At 32.5% G+C, this 21,715-nt stretch overlaps 1 protein-coding gene across 6 annotated transcripts in view; it reads left to right on the forward strand.

Moving 5' to 3' along the window:
* Positions 1–17,564, forward strand: part of LOC132736987 (coiled-coil domain-containing protein 150-like) — a 39,367-nt gene extending 21,803 nt beyond the window's left edge. For 4 of the 6 annotated variants that reach the window (XM_060724213.1, XM_060724215.1, XM_060724217.1 and 1 more), the window contains 11 exons: positions 2,159–2,350; positions 2,909–3,100; positions 7,894–8,063; positions 8,438–8,564; positions 9,791–9,985; positions 11,704–11,772; positions 12,549–12,710; positions 13,337–13,423; positions 14,174–14,253; positions 14,872–14,980; positions 16,268–17,563. In XM_060724213.1, the coding sequence (XP_060580196.1) occupies positions 2,159–2,350; positions 2,909–3,100; positions 7,894–8,063; positions 8,438–8,564; positions 9,791–9,985; positions 11,704–11,772; positions 12,549–12,710; positions 13,337–13,423; positions 14,174–14,253; positions 14,872–14,980; positions 16,268–16,474 (1,590 nt within the window). In that variant the 3' untranslated portion in view covers positions 16,475–17,563. Of the gene's footprint in view, positions 1–2,158; positions 2,351–2,908; positions 3,101–7,893; positions 8,064–8,437; positions 8,565–9,790; positions 9,986–11,703; positions 11,773–12,548; positions 12,711–13,336; positions 13,424–14,173; positions 14,254–14,871; positions 14,981–16,267 lie in introns of all 6 variants that reach the window. The other 2 variants (XM_060724216.1, XM_060724214.1) reach the window with 1 other exon arrangement.
* Positions 17,565–21,715: the final 4,151 nt, after the last annotated feature.

Raw genomic sequence — 21,715 nt, forward strand, 5'->3', positions numbered from 1 at the left:
CAGGGGGGGAGGGGGGCTTTAGTACATGTATATAAAACACAGTATCACAGTATCTCCAAAATCCAAAAATCATTGTAAATATGTTTGATGTTAAACAAGTTTTGGTAAAAACGTTAAAAAGTGTTAAAGTTTAAAATTCTATAGGGATAAAATTATATATGGAGGGACGTTGAATAGGAATTTTACGGAAATTTGTACTAAAATTATAATCTGGAAAAAATTAGTTATTTATCTATATTCAAAGGTGTGGAAAGATTGCATGCACCATTATAACAGGAAATAGTAGTGATCATCACTCTTCTGCATGTTTAATTATGTAATAAAGTAATAATTTATAATGTAATAATTATGTAATAAAGAAGATGTAACCAGCTTACAGGTTCGTTAAATATGAAAATTGTTAAGTGTCACCGTATGCGGTTTATGAACACATCTGCGGACATTTTTAAATTTAAACTTTTGCCATATTCATGTCAGTCGTAATGTTACAAAATACATTAGTCAGAAAGAATAGTTTCATTTCTAGCTAGTGTTGGTAATTGAATATTTACAGTCTGGATTATTAAGCTAGTATTAATTAAACAATGATTTCTAAAAAATTTAACCTCATCATTATAATATGTCTAATATTAAAGGGAGACACAGGCAAAATTTTCATTTCCTAGTTTTGAATTTTTCATTCATTATTCTGTAAATGTCCTTAAAATGAATACAATAAACAGTAAAAGGAACAAAAAAATTCTCCATATAAAGAATAAAATTGTGTTTTCCTAACTTGACCCGCGTGGGTCAGGTTAGAGCGCTAAGATTTCACAATAGTTGTCACTGTGTACTCTGGAAACGTTAAAGAACATGTCAAATCAATTACTTAGACTTGTTTCAATCATACAATATCCACAATACCTGTTATTGTAACTTCCAGGGTTTGTTCAAATTACATGACTTGTTTTTAAACTATTCTGTGATTCTGTTGGCATCTAGATTTCGTTCAACATAATTGTATAGATATATTAAGTTTCAAACCCAAAATATATAGAATTTATACAGAAATTCATGCTGGGACTTTAGAAATGACATTATAGGGTGATTTGAGTACAGAAGATCATTTTTAGCTCGACTATTCGATTAGAATAAGTAGAGCTATTGTAGTCACCTGAGCGTCGGCGTCGGCGTAACCTCTTATGTTAAAGTTTTTGTAATAGTTCAAATATTTTCAAAGTCCATTGACATATGGCTTTGAAACTTTGCACACTTGTTCACCATCATGACCCCAACCTGTAGACAGGAGGAGGTAACTGTATCAAGCATTTTGACAGAATTATGCCCCTTTTTCGACTTAGAATTTACGTTAAAGTTTTTGTAATACTTCAAATATTTTCAAAGTCCATTGACATATGGCTTTGAAACTTTGCACACTTGTTCACCATCATGACCCCAACCTGTAGACAGGAGGAGGTAACTGTATCAAGCATTTTTTTTACTATCAAGCACTAAGAATAGTCGAGCGTTGCTGTCCTACCGACAGCTCTTGTTTATATTTTTGTCATTATTTTGCCTGAGTATCCCTTTAAATGCTTTTAATTATATTTAGAGTTGAATAATTTACTCCATAGAGAATTTTTAGTAATCTTGTTAAAGATTTTCATTTCAGGACTGTTACCATAAATAGTAATTTTACCTTGTCTGTTTCGCAAAAAGGCAAACTACTATGATCCCTGCGGCATCATTTTCTTTGTGCAAAAATTTTAATGTAGCCCATTATTAAAACGTTTCAAATGGTATCAACACGAAACTTGGAATACTTGCTTATGATGGCAAGGTGCAGTTGATAAACAAAAGGCATAATTTGTAAGCAATATTTTTGGAGTTATGCCCCTTTTAATAGACAAGCATTAACACCCAGTATGCGGTGCTCTTGTTTGAAATATTATAAGACAAAATTAAATAAAAAATTGGTTGACCAAAATATATTATCCTTTGTCATTTTGAATTATGGAGGGTTTAAAGATGATTATATATATATCGCTGTGATATAAAATGTGCTGGTACAGCTTTACAATGAATCATAAATCTGGTTCATACTTTATACAAAGAGAGGGTTGAGAAAATTTGTTTAACAAAGACAATCATGTTTATTTTCTGTTTTCATTTGATACAGCAAGCACAAAAACATGTTGAAAACACACTCAAGGAAATGATGGATCAGAAAAATAAGCTTGCGTATGAGAACGGACGTCTGCAGACGCAGGTGGAACAGGCCACGATCGAGCTGGAGTCGTTGAGGAAAACCGATCTTGAGGTCACGAAATATAAACAGATTTCAGAGGCGTTGGCTTCAAAATACAGCCAGGTAGGTGGCACTGCATGATTTCAGTTTACTAATACATGTAGTTTTCATAGAACATAGTTAAACTTTGCAGCACATAAATTTTCATGTTTTCAGGAAATCACTAAAATTTTGAAAAAAAAAAATATTTTGCAAGTTATACAATATATGATATTTCAGTTAATAACAATGTGCATTTCTAATATTCTTTCACCATTATTATGACCTTAGGATTATAAATTTGACTTAAAAGTCAAAAACCACTACACCCCCTTCACTGCCCCCCCCCCCCCCCCCAACATCGGAAGAAAAAAGATCAACAATGCCATACATGTATACAAAGCATTATTTAAAACCTCTAACATGATTTTTCACATTATATGATATGATTATGAGGCCTTTAAAAACCGCTTCCCGTATTGAAATTTTCTGTAAAATCATGCAGTTTTACCAAATACTTAAACCAGCTTTTATACTTCACAGATTAGTAATTTTAGAAATAATTTTTCCAAAGGTCTCTTCCCATAACTAAGAAAAACCTCTGCATTTCTAAATATAGCGTTTCTATTTATATATTTTTAGTGTGAGACAGAGATAAGTGAGTTGAAGGTAACAATACAGCGTCTAGAGAGTCAGTTAAAACAGGCACATGCCCAGCTAGATACCCGCCATAATGACTACAGCTCTGTTAGTATAGCCAAGGAAGAACTACTGAAAGATAATCAAAGATTACTGACTAAACTACAGAGTGTTGAAGAGAGGGAAAAACGCAAGGTATGTTCGATTGAATATGTGGTAATTTGTGGGGAATTGCTTGTCCTTGGGTTATAGTGGTTGTGTTTTGAGCTCAAAGACTCAAAGGATATGGAATCTATTGTACTTACCCAGGTGTCGGAATCGCCGTCACACTTTGGTCAAGTTTTTGCATGCATATTGATATCTCCAAAATTACTAAAAGGAATGGTTGAAACTTAACTAACTTATTTGAGAGCATAATAGGAGGGCACTGTTCAAGGCTCGTAACTCTTTCATGGATTTCATGGTTTAATCTGTAAATTTAATCAATATACTTGCCCATTATATTTGTGAAAAAAAAGTATAACCTTTTAAAGTAAGCTATTATTTATTGCCAGAGAGAAAAGGTAAGAGTGAGTTTGATGAATAACTTGTAGTTAGTAGCGATCTGGTTGATGTTTTTAACCCTTACCCTGTTGGAATCGAATGTGAATTGATTATCCCCTGCCACCAGTATAGAGCCTGACCAGCCTGTACATCTTGCAGTCACAGTCTGACCAGGCTCTATACTGTTAGTTGTTTAAAGACTCATTATGCCTCAGAAATTCGCTTTTATTAATTTTTTTAGAAATGTCAAACATGTGTTTAATAATGGATTTAGAGCATGTTAGATGTTTAGCGGCTGAAGAAAATAGCGCTTAATTAATGTGCAGCAATGTGTAGTAAAGGTAGCGAAATGTTAACAAAGTAGTATTCTGACTTCCATACAAAATACTAATTCAATATAATTATATGCCAATTGTCAACAAGGCAAACAAAACAAAGATAGTTCATCTATTATATGTGGCTAATGAGCATTTTTTGGTTACTGTAATAAGATAACAAAAATTTAAAGTTTTTTGTGAAATAAAAATGATAGCATTTTTTAGGCATAATGGGCCCTTAATTTTTGTATTTTGATGCTAAAATCCCTTTATCTTTGAATGGACTGTTCCAATTTAAAAGCAGGGTAAATCCATTATACAAATTCAGCTGGTTAAGGGTTAAATGTTTGAAATGTTTTCTAGTAGATTTCTTAAGCAAACATGCCTGGTTGAAATGTTGGTTCCTTTTTTCTACATTTTTTGTTTGGAATTTTTTGTTTATATGTTGTTGTTTTTTTTCTTTTGTAAATGATGTTTATATGTACAGTATGTTTGTTTGCTGAAATTTCTGATTTTTTTATAGTCATGTTGAAAAAATCATGTTTCTTTTTCGAATTCTGGATTTTCCTAGTTTCTCTGATCTGACCTGTTTTAAGCTATTTCTTTTTTTAAATCTTGAAGTCACTTAAATCTGAAATCAAAATCACAATTTTTGTCTATAAAATCTATAATCAAAATCACAATTATTTTGCACAAAATCTGAAATTGGGATCACAATTATTGTCTACAAAATCTGTAATTGGATCACAATTATTGTCTACAAACTCTGTAATGGGATCACAATTATTGTCTACAAAATCTGTAATTGGGATCACAATTATTGTCTAAAAAATCTGTGATGGAATCACAATTATTGTCTACAAAATCTGTGATGGGATCACAATTATTGTCTACAAAATCTGTGATGGGATCACAATTATTGTCTACAAAATCTGTAATTGGGATCACAATTATTGTCTACAAAATCTGTAATTGGGATCACAATTATTGTCTACAAAATCTGTGATGGGATCACAATTATTGTCTACAAAATCTGTAATTGGGATCACAATTATTGTCTACAAAATCTGTGATGGGATCACAATTATTGTCTACAAAATCTGTAATGGGATCATAATTTAAAGATACTGGCACTTTAAGCATGTCTTTATATTTATGAGCTTTAAAATTTCCTCGTTAAAATTATGCAGACAAGGTCTATGTATTGATTTTTAAAAGTAAAATATTGTGAAGTGAACAAAGAAAATAATCTACACATTGCAATCAACACTTACAATCCACCAAATTACCAAAAAGAGGTCAAAATAGGCAAAATTAGCCATTACTGCGTTAGTCACGCAGTTGAAATGAACATAGCATGAGTAACTAGTTTATTTCAGTTGATTAAGTGGTAGTTACACAAAATATAGAATATTAATGGAATTCTTATAAATATTAAAGCATGATATGTACATTGTACATATATATTTTGTTATTGTAAATGTTTCAATTATATAATGGATGATTGATTGAAAAGGGTTGTTCGATTATTTTCGATGATTGATTATGATTTTTGTCCGATTAACCCTTTCACTGCTATAGGGACGGCATATGCCGTCCCTATTATTTTCGGCGTATTTGCCATATGGACAGCTTTTGCCATTTCTATAATAATAATAATAATAATAATTATAATAGTAATAATTATAATAATAAAAATAATCATAATAAATATATAGATAATTATACCATCGACAATAATTATTATTATACTAGCAGATTTGGAAACATATATAATTATTATAATACTAATAACAAATAGTAATAATAATATTAGTTAATAATATAGTAATTTCTTAGAAAACCTTCTGGCAAATAGGTGATCAATAAATAAATGACCCTCTGGCAGGGAAAGGGTTAAGAAACCCTACTCTGATTGCATAAGAGCATTAAGAACAAGAGTGTGTTGCTCTTATCATAACATTTACTAAAATTATAGATTTTAATATAGTTTTTTCACAAAAAGTATATTTTCTTTATCTGAGATCTTAATGTCTTCTTGGTTTTTTTTTTGTCTGAAAAATTAGTTTCTTGTGGGTGTTTGTTTGTATTTGAAATGATGAATTTCCATTTTTTGTGATTATTTTGTTTAGTTTGTTACTTTGCTGAATTGAACAAATGAGTTTGTTGTGAATTTTGCGTCCTTAGATTTTATGTTCTTTCTTTTCATTTTTCAAGTTTGACTGTTTTACATTTTGAAGGTTTTGCAGACTTTGTAATACAATTTTTTTATGTTGATTGGAATAATAATATCTGTCATATTTTGCGGTTCGGATCGGAATATCCGTCCCGAGGTGACCCGCCCATTGGGCGGTAACGAGGCTTGCCGAGTTACCGCCCATGGGCGGGTGACCGAGGGACGGATATTCCCATCCGAACCGCAAACATATGTCAGATATTTTTTCTTGCATATTCTACCATATTCCATTATATTTTAAATTCTTTATCTTTAATTTCAATGGAAATTTATATAATTACAACCGTAACTACTTTCTTACAACAGCGTATGAATTACAACTTCATTCATAACGGTAAAATGACGTCATCCTGAGCGTGCCATTGTACAGCACGCGACTCATCTGGCACCCCCCATGCCAGATGAAATTTCCGGCATGGGTAAAACTCACGGAAACGCCAGTCTGATATGCAAGAATGTGTTTTAAAAAATAGATTTCTGACAATATGTTGGTTGCCTAGTTTTGTCTTTGTTTTGTTGAGTATTAGAAGATAAACAATGTATTTTACTGTCCTTAGATTTTATGTGCTTTTTCTTCATTTCTCAAGTTTTACTATTTTTGAAAAAGATCTTTTTTGGTAGGCTGGAACTAAATGTATTGTACTGTTGAAAATTAAGAATCATATAGAATATAAAGTTAAAGTAGTAAATTATTTTCTTCAGTTCTGGCAACATTGTATATCTTAAAATTAATGTTAATTTTAAATTTTTATTTTCTATTATCTTATTTTCATTCATGATATAAAATTATCACCTTCTTTGTTGATTTGTTGTTAAACAATAATTTAGGTTTGAATAAAATAAATCTATATTATCCATTAAAACTCATGCTATCTACAGATAAGAAATGTTAGAATGTAGTTCAACATTCATTGAAATATGATTAAACCATGGAATACGGACAAAAGGCCCCTTGCCCCCATCTAAAAATGACACAGTGGACAAAAGCCCCCCACCCCTATCAAATTTACACATAGGACAAAAGGCCCCACCCATCGATTTCATTTTGATGCAAAAGTTAGTGTGAACCTTGATGAATTTGAACACCTGGGCGTGTGAAAAAAGCTTTTCCCTGCCAGTTTGTTTGATTGGAGGGGGGCTTTTGTCTTACCTGTTCTTTTGATGGATGGGGAGGCTTTTGTCCTACCTGTATATTTCATTGGGGGCTTTTGTCCTACCAGTTCTTTTGATATGTCAAAAATCGTTTAACTTATAACTTGAATCTATAATCTTTTACTTTTTCTTAAAATCTTAATACATTTATCTCAAGTTTGATTTTCTTGAAATATTTTGGCTTATTTGGAGGCTTGCAGCTTGCATGAAAGCTAAGTGTAAGTGAAAAAAGTCTTAAGCTACACTTAAGGGCAGCTGTGATCAATTTGTGGGGTCCTAAACTTTAAACTATTTTGTTTTACATTTATAAGTTCAATTTTTGAAAAGAGCTACACACTGTGCCTGTATATAATTTTATTATGGATGGTAGAAGTTCTATGGCTTGTAACACATGCATTTTTTATGCCCCAACTTATATAATGGAGGTAGGAGAATATAGAGTTATTCTTGTCTTTTCACATTTTTAGTTGGGTTTCTGAAATAATGCATATAAAGTAGGCAGGATTGCATACTTTATGTCATCCTTCGCAAATGAAACTGAAAAGGTCATCTTTTTGGCTTATTACTGATTGTTCACTGATGTTTGACTTATATAACTGCATCAGTTAATGATAAAACTTATAATAAATGAATACAGATATGATTTCATTGCGAAGTTTTTGTCAGCACTGACTTTGTATCAAATATAGTCAATATACAATGCATTTTTGTCATACATTCTTTAAATTTTTTAATTCCAGGTGAAAGCTTTACAAAAGAATAATGAAGATGCTAAGGCTGTGAATAAGGAGATCGCGTCCACCCTCGAGTCTGTGATGACATCACATTCCCAGTTACAGACGGTCGTAGAGAGCCTACAGATTGACCTCGGCAAGAAAGACTCCCAAATTAGCCGGCTTAAAAATGACAAGTATGCTGTATTTGGCTTATTTTATGAATGATGCTTTCAAATTGTTACTGCAACCAGTAGTTTCATTTTGTATTAGATACTGTTTATATGTTGTTACAGGTTCTGTTAAATTGTCATTGAACTTGTTATCGAGGGATCCCTGATTTGATCCTTGTGTGAGGTGAAGTTTCTCAATTACAATTGATCTCAGTCTAGAGTCTATGCATCTGTTAGGTCCAGCAGGTGAGATGGTTTTGACATTGACCTGGTGTTGCTTTAAGTTTGTAACACCCGAGGTTAGCCAAAATTATCTTTCCTGTTTCAGCGCCATATTACCTTAATTGTGTTGGTGGGCAGAAACACCATTTAAAACAAACAAATTTATATAAATTCAGGAATCGTGAGCAGCAAGAATGGAAGGTAGAGATGAGACGGTTTGAGGAGAGGATGGAGAATTTGAGAGAAGAGCTGAGACAAGAGAGAGATAAATCACAGAGAAAAACTACCAAAGATATTGCTGAGGTAGGGATATAGTTTAACATTGTGGTAACTGAGTTATTGTAAAGATTGAAAATGTATATATAACTTGTTCCTTGTAAAAGAGAAATTTTTGTTAAAGTGACATTATGCTTGTTTTTAGCCTGACTATTCGCAGAATAATCAAGCTAATGCAGTCACCCATTTGTCGGCGTTGGCGTCCCTGTGGTTAAGTTTTTGAGTGTAAGCAAGTATCTCCATAACTGCTGAAGAGAATGAATTGAAACTTCACAAACTTGTTCTCTGTGATTATCTAACATAATTGGCACAAGTCCCATAACTCTGATTTGCTTTTTTGCATATTTATGCCCCTTTATTGATTTAGAAATTATTGGTTAAGTTTTTTCCTGTAATCTGGTATCTCCATAACTACTGAAGCTTATTATGTTAAGCATGAAACATTGTCTAGTTGACCTCTACAAAAATTGTTCAAATTATAGCCCTGGGGTTAAAATTTGCCTCACTCTAGGGGTCATGTATTTTCATATATAGTAAATACTTTAAGAATCTTCTCCTTCAAAACCGCAAGGGCTACAGCTAAGATTTTAGCATGAAAAATTGTCTTTTGAATCTGTACAAAGATTGTTCAATTTATAGCCCATGGATCAAAATTGGCCCCACCATGTGGGGTCATGGGTTTTCCTTATACATGTACATGTTTGTATATAGTAACAATTTGTTTGTTATCTGATGCACAATTGTGAAATTTGAACCATAAGCACACTTTCAGAACTTTAGAATTATGTCTCCCAAAATTTTTAAGAGGCCACACAGTTAAGCATGCCCAGTATTCCCTATGAGCCTCTGTCAAATATACAATGTACATAATATTAACTTTTACAAATAAAAGGTTTCTTTCACATATTGTTTCTTAAATAACATATTCCATCAAATGTATAAAAGAATTTAACAATTCATCTTACTTAGCTGTTTATATTGATGTTTTTGTCAGTTTTGTTAATATAGAATATTGACCTCAAAAATGTCAGTTATAGTAATATAGAATATTGACCTCAAAAATGGCTGTCACTTTCGGCAAGGGCAATATTGTAAAAAAGGGAACTATCTACTGCAATTAACGGTATTACTACAAAGATGTAAGATCTATGTTTAGAATAAAATGGGTTTTTTTTTAGAATTCTGAATGAAAATCACAGTAATGGAATAGTAATAGAACAAAAAGTCCTATTTTTAGATTTTTTTCTTCTCAGATAAAGAAACAAAATGACAGTTTGTCAACGCGCAATATGGAGTTGATGAAGTCAAACACGGAGTTACGACAGAAGATGCGAGACCAGGAAAGCACAGTACAAGAATACAAGGAGAAAATCATTGACCAGAAACGTAAAATGGATTATTTGAGGCGAGGGAAAAGTGATGTGGAGGAGTATGTGAAGAAAATGAAGGTATAAAAAAACTTTTGAGCCACGCCATGACAAAACCAACATAATGTGTTTGCGAGCAGCATGGATCCAGACCAGTCTGCGCCTCTGCGCCGTCTGAATAGGATCCATGCTGTTAGCTTACAAACCTGTGGTCGAGGGGTTAGAGTCGTTGACTTTTAATCCAGTTACCTCTCTGGCGTGGGTTTGATCCCCGGGAGATGCTTTGGTAGTTTAGCATGGAGGAAGGTAGTCTAGTACTGGTGTAACTCTCCAGGAACGATGGTTAGGAAACTAACCGCCTATATGACTGAAATACTGTTGGGAAAAGGCGTAAAATGAAACAAACAAACAAAATCTTACAAAGCTATAACAAGTAGAGAAACTGATAGCAAACAGCATGGATCCTAATCAGACTGGGTGGATGCGCAGGCTGGCCTGGATCCATGCTGGTCGCAAACACATTACGTTGGTTTTGTCATGGCGCGGCTTATTTAATGATTTTATAGATTAAGTACGAAGGGTTTAACATTCTTCTCACTTGGATGTTAACCTTTTGCACTGTGAACTGTAAGCACACAGGTACTTGAAACAAACTATTTTAAATGTTCTATATGGACTATATACTATAATAAGACTAGTCTTATCATAGTATATAGCCCATAATTATAGAACATTAAAAATAGTTTGTTTCAAGTACCTGTGCATTTGTAGTCATAGTGGGGGAAAAAAAGGATATTAAGCAAGTATGGGGCTGAAAAGATAATATGTGTATAAAACGTATATTATTTAGCTCTGCATGTGACAAATTCCTTTGAATGTAGTTAACAATTCAAAAGTTTTTGCTCTAACATTTCACTTTATGCTTAAAGGCTGACTTACTGTAAAGAATGTTTAAAGATGTTTTGTAAATAAAGCTAATTCTTTAATTTGTGATATATAACTCTTTAACTAAAATTCAAGTTAGAATGTTCATATAATGATAAATTGAGCTGCGTCACGACAAAACCAACATAGTACGTTTGCGACCAGCATGGATCCAGACCAGCCTGCCCATCCGCGCAGTCTGATCAGGATCCATGCTGTTCGCTTACAAACCCTATTACAAGTACAGAAACTGATAGCAAACAGCATGGATCCTGATCAGACTGCGCGGATGCGCAGGCTGGTCTGGATCCATGCTGGTCGCAAACCCATTATGTTGGTTTTGTCATGACACGGCTCAATTATTGTGTGTCGAGTAGTACCGCAAGAGTTTAGCTTTTGACACCAGTATAGAGTCAGGCCAGCCTGCAAGTCCATGCAGTCTGATCCCTAAAATTGATAATGGACAGTCCCAAAAATGAAAGTGGGACAAGTCCATTTAAAACATTCAGCATGTTAAGTGTTAAGGTTCTTGACTTCAAACCACTTGCCTTGGTATGAATCCTGCAAGGGACTTTGGATTGCTTCATGTGATGAAGCTGACTTATGGAAGGTTGGTATTTTTACTCATGTGTGCGGCTGTGCCCTTGTGCCTGATACAATTCACAGAGGGGCACCTGATGTTTCCTCCATCTGTAAAGCTTGAAACTGCTGATATGACCTTAATACTGGTGGTATGACTTAAAATTTTGATATTTTGAAAATCTCTTATTTTAAGAATGGACATTTCAGAATTCGTACAAGGTCAAGTCCATTATATAAATTTAGCAGTTCACAGGTTGAAAGGTTCTTCAAGAATATTTTGTTTTGTTTTGTAGGAGATGAAAGTTGACATAGAAGAGTTGGAGTCCCTGAGAGATACCTATATAGCTAAAAACCAAGAACAGGTATACATCTATTAATGTTGATACTAAATACTGTAATACCCTCATCCATTGTAACTTTGGCTCCCCATCAATGGGTAGCTGCAGGAGAAAGTGGGGGAAAATGTTTTCATCTTCTGTCTGTCCCAACAATACAATGGTTTTCTTTTCGCACCTATTGGCTGAAGATATTTAGTGTGAATTTTTACCATCAAATTTGCTCTACAGACAGTGGACTATAGAATATACGTTAATTAGCAGCGTGCCTTTAGATTGAAGCAGTCCAGTTGGCTTGCTATGATATTTTAAGTTCTGCTGAGGTGCCATTTGGTTCTACTTTGGATCCATTCAGGCCCCATTTGGCTCTTTTTGGGTGCCTTTTAGTTCTACATGGATGCCTTTTTGTTCTATTTTGGTGCCATTTGGTTCTACATGGGTGCCATTTGGTTCATTTTTGGGTGCTTTTTGGCTCCACATGGGTGCCTTTTGGTTTTTCTTGGATGCCTGCTAAGGCTCAAATGATATAACGTAATGCACCCGAGGTCTCCCTATTTCCTTTAATTGGGAAATATCACCATGTAACTAAAATACTTTTAGTTTAACGGAAAATCCAGAACCACAAAAAAAACAAAAAAACAAACAGAATATATATTTTATTAATTATTTAATCTTAATGAGATCATAATGGTTTTTCCTGTAAAACATTGCAACTGGACTTACTGTAATCAAATGATAATTTAGCATGCAGTATGATGTGTTACAAGAATGGTTGATAATAATGATTATGTTCTTTTATATAGGCTGAGATGATCTCCACATTCATGGCTCAGATAAACTCACTACAGACCGAGTTACGACAGCTGGCACATGCTCAATCACAAACCCAGGATCTCATGACTCAGAAAGAGAAATCTATTGAGAAGGAGAGAAAATTAAAAGATGACTTCAGAAAGAAGTACAAGGTACCGTAGAAGTCTTTGAAATGCTCCCCAATGCTCCCACTTCCTAATAAATGCCCCCTTAATAAGCTATGTTGCCATTGCATAATAGATGTTTACTGGTATTTCGTTAGTCCAGTATAGAGGAAAGTTTAAGTCAGTCCTTACATTTCTTGGATGAGTTAGGTTCATTTGAAATGACAACCAGTGTAAGATTTTCTCTTTCACAAAAATTCAAGGGCCTCTGTGGCGGAATGGTTAAATTGTTGACTTAAAATCACTTTCCTCTCACCACAGCATATCCAGATTCTTTCATTTGAGAAAGCTATTCAGTTAGCTTACGGAATGTAGTTGTTTCTACTCGGGTTTCCGATTATGTCTGAAATAATGCACAAAGTTGTCCTAAAATTTGATAATGGACAATTCCAAAAATGGAAGCTGGACAAGTTCATTAATGTCATGAAACAGGTTCACAGTTAGGCTGGAAAGATATTAATAAAAGCCTTGACCTTGACCTTAAAGATAAAATTTTCCGAATTCTTAAAATTTCACCATAGGTTTGTTACTGAAGAAATTTTGGATGGAGCATTTGGGGTGTTATTTAAATGTCAGATATGTAATTACATTTTATGTTTTTTTTTCTAATTTAGCATTCAAGAAGGAAAGAAGATGAACTTGATCATATGAAGTCTTCTGCAGAAAAACGTCTGTCTGAAGTCAGAGAGGAGTCTCTGGAAGTAAGTACACGTTATCAATACAAACTACAAAATGTTGTACCGGTTTCCAAAGCTTGATCCATTCATCCATCACCTTTGTTTTCATGGAATGTATGTGGTCAAGTAAATGAAGTACTTGTTTTGAATACAGGAATTCTGTTAAAATATGTGAAGATATTGGTAGAAATTTGACACAGTACAGCTAGGTTCTTCTCCAATCTACAGAGCTAGTTGTTTATTTCCATTTATGTTTATTGACACTTCTATATGAGGTCCCTATAGGGGAGGGGATATCAAAATTTTCTTAATTGTCCTCAATACAATACCATGTGTCTAGACTGTTTTGAATGGCTCTAGTTTAATCTTATAATATAATTTAGATTAATACAAAATCCTGGAATAAATGCAAGTACTGGTATAGAACCCAAGAATTCTGTTCAAATATTGGGATAAAATTCAGGAATAAATGCAAGTACTGGTATAGAACCCAAGAATTCTGTTCAAATATTGGGATAAAATTCAGGAATAAATGCAAGTACTTGTATATAATTCAGGAAAGGTAGTTTAAAGGTTGCAGACATCCTAGGTATATATGACTTAAATACTAGTACTTGTTCCCCTCTTGCACATAAACAAAACATACATTTTTATTTATTTATTTATGTATGTAAAAAGGAATTTATTTACGATTCATTTATTCCTGCAAGTAACTGCCATCGTCATGTAATGGTATTTATTGTTATATGTGTATTTTTCCACCTTCATTTTCAGATATCAAATCATTTAAAAAGTGCACACGAATGGTTCAAGGACAAATTTGATAACTTACAGCATGAACTTGTCGCTTCAAGGTATGTTTTCTCATTTATTAACCTTCACAGTGCTGATATTGTGTTCCTCTTAATTTTGGTCTGTCCATTGCTCCTTGCTTCTAAGTAATTTAAGGGATTTTAAGATAAAAATGTTAGGTTTCAACATTCAAAGATATGTTTGTTTAAAAAAAAAATAATTGAAAATTATGCCTTGGTATTTGCCTGATAAAGGCATACACACTAAAACGCCAAACATTTGTCTTATAAAGGCGCATGTAAATGTCTTACATAATAAATTATTTACTGGTACTTAATTAAAGGCTAACATAAATAAAATACTTTTAGTATTTGATTGAAAATGGATACACAGGGCTTCCATTAAGTTTCAAAATTTGGAAGTCAGAGACTGCAAAATCTCTGACATTAGAAGTCACATTATATAGGTAAAGAAGAAAAAATAGAAGTCACAAGCCAAAATGACTCCCAAACTTTCATCAACTTAAGCCCTGGATACACATGAAGATGTCTTTGATATTTGTTTGAAAAAGGCATGCACATGTAAATGTCCATGTTGTTTATTTTACATGTAAATATTCCAAGTATTTGTTTAAGAATTACATGAATATTAATATTGCTAATAAAATTATATGAATACAGGAGGGTGCAAGAGAAACTAGTAGATGACAACTTGGAACAGAAGAAAAAGTTGGATGGTGAGAGGAGGAAAGCCCAGGCAGCTGCAGAAAAAGCCAGGGAAATGATTCAGGTAGGTGGGATAATTCCAGGGAAATGATTTAGGTAGGTTGTCAAATTCCAGGGAAATGATTCAGGTAGGTTGGTAAATTTCAAAGAAAGATTCAGGTAGGTTGGTTAATTCCAGGGAAATGATTCAGGTAGATTGGCAAATTTCAGGGAAATGATTCAGGTAGGTTGGCTAATTCCAGGGAAATGATTCAGGTAGGTTGGCAAATTTCAGGGAAATGATTCAGGTAGGTTGGCTAATTCCAGGGAAATGATTCAGGTAGGTGAAATGATTTGGGTAGATAGGTTTATTCCAGGGAAATGATTTAGGTAGGTTGGCAAATTCTAGTTAAGTGGCGCAGGTACGTATGCAAATTCCAGAGAAATGATCCAAAACAGTTATGGAAATTCAAGGGAAATTAGGGAAAACATGTTGAAGATGTTAAGGAAATGATTATAAATTTAGGTTTTAGGTATGTAGGCAATTAGATGGAATCAACAAGACAAAAGAACCATAGCTATTCTTGCATAGCAGGCTTGTGTTTCTAGTGTTTGTACCAATGCTGGAAAATGTGGAAGATGAATTGCATGCTTTGAATTGTATCATTCTGCTGCTGCTATAAATGATATTAAAAATTCATACCTGCTTAAAGAAAATTGATAAAATAAAGATATGGTAAAAGTTTAGCAATTTAACATTATTTCTTTTTTAAACATAATTTATATTTATTTAATGTAATATATAAGCAAAAAAATTGCTTAATGTAATTTAAAGGAAAAAATGTTTAATCCAAAACGAATGTTTAATGTAATATTACAAGAAAAGAATGTTTAATATTATATACAAGAAAAAGAATGTTCAAAGTAATATACAAGAAAAAGAATGTTTAATGTAAGGATACAAGAAAATTTGTTAATGTAATATACAAGAAAAAAGAATTGTTTAATGTAATAAACAAGAAAAAATTACCCAAATTAATCTGTACAGAAAAAGAAGTTTAATGTAATATACAAGAAAAAAGAATTTTTATGTAATATTACAAGAAAAAGAATGTTTAATGTAATGAAACAAGAAAAGAATGTTTAATGTAATATACAAGAAAAAGAATGAGTTTAATGTCATATACAAAAAAAAATGGGTTAATGTAATGATACAGAAGGGAATGCTTAATGTTACAAACAAAAAGTAAAAATATATACAGGTTGGTCCTGTCGGAATTTGACAGATTCGACTGTCTTGGAGTCCTTTGCGCGTGCAAACCTTTTAAAATTTTTTTGCGTTTTGACCCCCCGGTAAAATGTTTTTTCCCAGGCAAGCAGACAGACTATCTCACGTCTTGGTGATTATGCCGATTTAGCGGACCACGAAACTAAAGAACAGTTAAGCCAGTTATACAGCCAGTTACAACAGGAGAAAGATCATTCGAAATATCTCGAGATGAAACATCATAAATACAGAGACGCCAGTGCTCGACAGTTTGAAAACCTGCTTCATGAAACAGAAGATTCATACAGCTGATAGGTGCTTTTGGTTATAGATGACGGAACTACTTTTTTCCAGAGATTTTTTTTATTTTTTATATTCTTGTCAAATTGGGCCAATGTCTAATTTTGTGCTAAGGTCTTATTATTTTTTGTACAGGTGTATATGTATTACTGTTGGAATCTAGGACTTGGATTGATTAAAGGAAATACACAAAGGACTGTGATAGATTCTAGGAAATTGTACAATTGTTCATCGAAACTTGACTCATTCTTGTGAAGTTGAAGAATTTATCACTATATTTAGGAAAAAGATATCAATTTTGGGCGTATTCATATAGTGTAATGAATGGTTCAAGTTCCAATGCGAAGAAACAAAATCGCAAAGGCCTGTAGGAATGAGTGATTAATTTTAAATCATTTGAACGTTAAATCATGCATACTACAATGCAAGAAATTTAATATTATTTTTATTTAAAAATGCTTATAAAATAGGGAATTGATTAAAATTTACTTTAAACTACATTGAGCGGAGAAGTCATTTTTATGACGTCATTCGGTTAGTTGGCATCACGTCTAAGGTCACATGACAAATGTAAGCATTTCGTTTTTACACAGTGCATTTTGACAGTCCTGTCAAACCTAGGAACTATGTGAAGTGTATTAGAATTTATGTTTAGAACTAATATTTTAGGACTAACATTTAGATAGTACTGGTAGGTGAATCTAAGATGTAGATAGGAGTATATATTGTAATTTTGTATGTCCAAAATGTAAAACATTAACTAGTTCAAGTTCAAACCTTTAGACTTGGTAATAGCTTTGACTAACAATATTAGACTACAGAGTTCTCAGACAACAAGTTGTGAAATGTAAAAAAAAAATTGTGAAATGTAAAAAAAGTTAGTTAGGTTGAAAAATATTCATTCTTATTGTTTGTAAGTGTATATACTAGTAGGTAGAAAAAAAGTGTTTAACCAGTCAGCTGAGTGACATCTTTATTTTAGAGAGGAAATTAAAAACAGAAGCTGTTTTTATGGCACTTGTTCTGTCTAATTGTGTCTGGTGCCAATTGAAGTAAAGGGGTATCTGTCTGAAAAAAAAAATTTAAAAAAAATTGAATGCCTAGATAGTGTTGTATATTGGTGTATAAAAACTGCCAAGGACCTTTGTGATTCAAAACATGGCAGCAATATTGTAGGCTTGATAGGAATTGGTCTGGCATTCGGGAATCGACCATTTCTTATCAAATCTTCAATACTATAGATCTGTGATATTTAATAAGATGTGGTCTCTGTTTAAAATACCAGATAAAAGAAAATGAACGAGCACCGAAAACGATCATCCCCTGTTTTGAATTTTGGACAGTCCATTGCTAATATCAGGGGTTTTATTGTAAAAGGTGCATGCAATTGACTTATTAAACCATTTGAAATTAGATGTAACTTAAACAACAAGGGTACAAGTTGTCAAATGGTTAAAATGTCTGTCTGTCCAGCAATGAATTAATGGGTTCAAGCCATACAGAGATCACAATTTATAATTTATACTGGAACCAGTAAGATTTTTATATTACATATAAAGCTCCATAGTACCAGTATTTTTGTCACAAGTTAAACTTTCAATTTTTATCTTTCTTCAAAAATAATTTTTAATTTTCATCTTTCTATGAAAATAATTTTGTAATATAAAAGTACCAGCTAACTTCACATATGGAATAAAACAAATGTGATGGTGTTTGCATCAAGTTAGGCTAGTTGATACCACATAAAATAAGAAAATATATTGTTACAAATTGGCCTTTTAATAAGGTGTTTTAAACAGAGACCACCCTTGAAATGTGATATTTGTTGTTGTTGTTTTTATTCTCATGAAAAATATATGTATATATGTGAGAGAGATGATTTTTTTCTCACTCTTGTTTCACCTATAGTATACCATATTAGTAATTGTCATATGTAATGGCAGGACTGTATGTTATGTTATGACTGTAGAAATGGAAGTAGAGTCATAATTTGCTGAATATTTGACTTGTAGTACATGTACATTAAAGGCCCATTATGCCTCAGAAATGCTATCATTTTTATTTCACAAAAAACTTCCCATAACTATCTTTGCTTCTTTTACTTTGTTGGCAGTTGGTATAATTAAAGTGAATTAGTATTTTGTATGGAAGTGAAAATGCTACTTTGTTCACATTTTTCTATCTTTACAACACATTCAGCACTACTTTATTCAGCTCTAAATCCATTAGTAAAACATTTTTAAACAATGTTTGGCATTTCTAAACACTTCAATAAATATGGATTTCTGAGGCATAATGTACCTTTAATAAAGATAAGAATATGAAATATTGCCAGCTGGCATGAATTGATATGTATCACACATATAACACGTTTGTAAGATGCATTTTCTTACCTTTGAGATTAAGTTTAAAAAATTAAAGATCTGAAAGGCAAGTTGCTACTAGTTATTTTTAATTAAAAATTTATTTCATGTACTTACCTTAGTGTGCAGGGCTTGAAGAGGATTTTTAATATTCTGAACATGTCAATTTACAAAAAAAGAAATCAAGTTGCAGCCCTTTGGATCCTAGGCGATAATAATAATTACGCTTATTATTTGATTTATCTGTTAGCAAATTAGATATCATGAGGGACATTTTTTTCATCAGGTATTGCATTTTTACTTAAATCAAGTCACAAAGTATTTGAAATATTTTATGATTATTTATTTGAATTGATGACTCATTTATATTCTTGCAATAAATGGAATAAATTTACAATGTATACTTTTTGTTTGTTATTTTATTTGAACCAGTTTTTGTTACAATGTGGTCTGCACATAAATCCTGCAAACTCACAAGAAACGCCAACTTTTGAGTCAGTTTTCATACTTTATTCATATAGTAATTTGTCTTTTGGAATGGTAGTCAAAATGATGTACTAGTTGCCCAAGATAGGGAGACTTCCAAATTTTAATGATTGAGCAAGATCTTGGGTATTAACCACTGATCTTCTCAGCTGCCTGGAATGTCCTGTGCATCTATTCTCGGTGCTTGATTGTACGTGAATAAAACGTGTGGATCATATAAGAATATTTACCAAGTGGGATTATTCAATAAACTAATGCTGTATATAAGACTGTATGCTCAACTATTCTCAAAGCTTGACGTTAAGGAAAAGGGCTTAAGGCAGCACACCTCCAGATTCATGCTAATTTTTCATGACAATGTATTTAAAAGTAAAATATTGTGAAGTGAAGAAAGTAATTAACACATTGCAAACAACACCAACAATCCACGTAAATTCCCAAAATGAGGAATAAATACCTCTTACTGTGTTAGTAACGCAGTAGAATTATAGTGATTCTTACTGCAATATCAGTCATTAATCACATAACATTTAAATTAAATAATCAAATACTGAATCTTTTTACTTTTCTTAAGAACCCAATACATTTTTCTAAAGATTGAATTTCTTGAAATGTTTTGGCTCATCTGGAGGCGTGCAGCTTTAAAAGGTAGCTCAATTATGGGATCTGTGCCAAGTATGTTAGATAATCACAGAGTGTTTCTACCCTTTCCCTCGAGTAGTTTTGGAGATATCCACTTGCATGCTAAAAAAACTTAGCCAACCAGACAACAGGCTCTCCCTATTCTTGGAATTGTAGAGCTAAATAAATGGAGTTATTGCCTTGGAAAATGGCCTGCTATTCTGATTCTATTAGAGATTGATGACCTTAAAGATGGATGTGGAGTAGTACCTTCAGTGGTTGTTGAGAAAGGCATTGGACCATAAGTATTCTTATGTTCATAATGAGCTATAATTTGGTAAAACTCTAGGCATTGAAACATCAAAGCACAATTAATGCCATATGTAAAACAATTGTGTACATTGTATTTATTTTCTGTTTCCCTATTGCTTTAACAGATATAAGCTGAAGTAACTTAACAGCCTTTCAGTGATTTTTCACCTTTCATAACAGGACTATAAAAGGCCTTTTCCGACTCAAATATTCTTTATTTTCTCCAAATTCTGAGCTTACACCAGCTTTCTTACTTCCCAAATTAGCATTTTCTGTGGTAATTTTCCCTCCCAAAAAACAAGAGACTTAGGTTTCGAGAGAAAAAAAAAACCTTTGCGCTGGAGTGGATAGGGTTAGTGACTTCAACTGACTTGAATCATGGCAATTTGTCCGGATCCTGCCAGATATTGGATTCTTTTATGTGCAGAAGCTACCCAGCAATCTTAGGGAATGTCGGTGGTTCTGCTTTTGTGCTGCTTACATAGAGCCATACCTGAAGTCTTACTCATTGTGAATGGACTGTATTTTTGGGACATACAAAGCATGGACAATTTTGAGCATATTACAGAAATCATAGTTCTATAATTAGTCTCAATTAACCATTCCATTGTTATATTGTTAAAAACGAAAACGTTTAAATAACTTTACTAAAATTGTAATTTATTATCATTAAATACAATTAAGACACAAAGACATAAATCATTCAAAACCATGTTAAATGTAAAAAGCACATACAGGTATAAAAGTATTAACTAAAATAAGTATAAATAATCCATTCATACACAAAATAAATTCTCCATTACAAGTCTATCTTAACAATTACACATCCTAACCATATCAAAGATGATTATTTTTGACGTTTCACTTATCTTATTTCATTCACTAACAAAAACTTACAAACAAAATCCTAGCAACATAATTAAAACACAAAATACATACAATTAATTGAGTACATATCCTTTGAGCTGAGAGAAAAGAAATTAAAAAAAAATTGAATCAAAATTTCAAATATACTTTGTGTTGATACAATGTATATAAAGCAATGAGCAGATATGAAAACACTGTCCATAACAAAAGCTGTAACATAAAATTAAGTATTCATATGCAAAATGGTTTAAAATAGACTGTAGGTAGCTATTACGGTCACATTATGTCCAAAATTTATATGTAATCTGCAAAAAATCATTGATGTTGAAAATCTGCACAAAACAGAGTGAAAGAAGAACTTGAAATTTTGCACTCAAGTTTGGGCTAGCTCTACATCAAATGGAACATTTATGTTGAAAATTTAACTTCAGTCCTGTCATGCCCAAACACCTCAGTGGAGTCTCTTTAATTCAATCAAATACACAGGAAAAGGTATTGAGTACACAAACAATGTAAATACAAATTAAAATAAAGTTTTTATACTCATAAAATGCACAGAATAATAGCAACAAATAAAAATGTGTTCTTAACATTGAAAAAAATA

Source organism: Ruditapes philippinarum, unplaced genomic scaffold, assembly GCF_026571515.1.
Source record: "Ruditapes philippinarum isolate M1 unplaced genomic scaffold, ASM2657151v2 ctg3556_1_1_1_1, whole genome shotgun sequence".
NCBI lineage: Eukaryota > Metazoa > Mollusca > Bivalvia > Venerida > Veneridae > Ruditapes > Ruditapes philippinarum.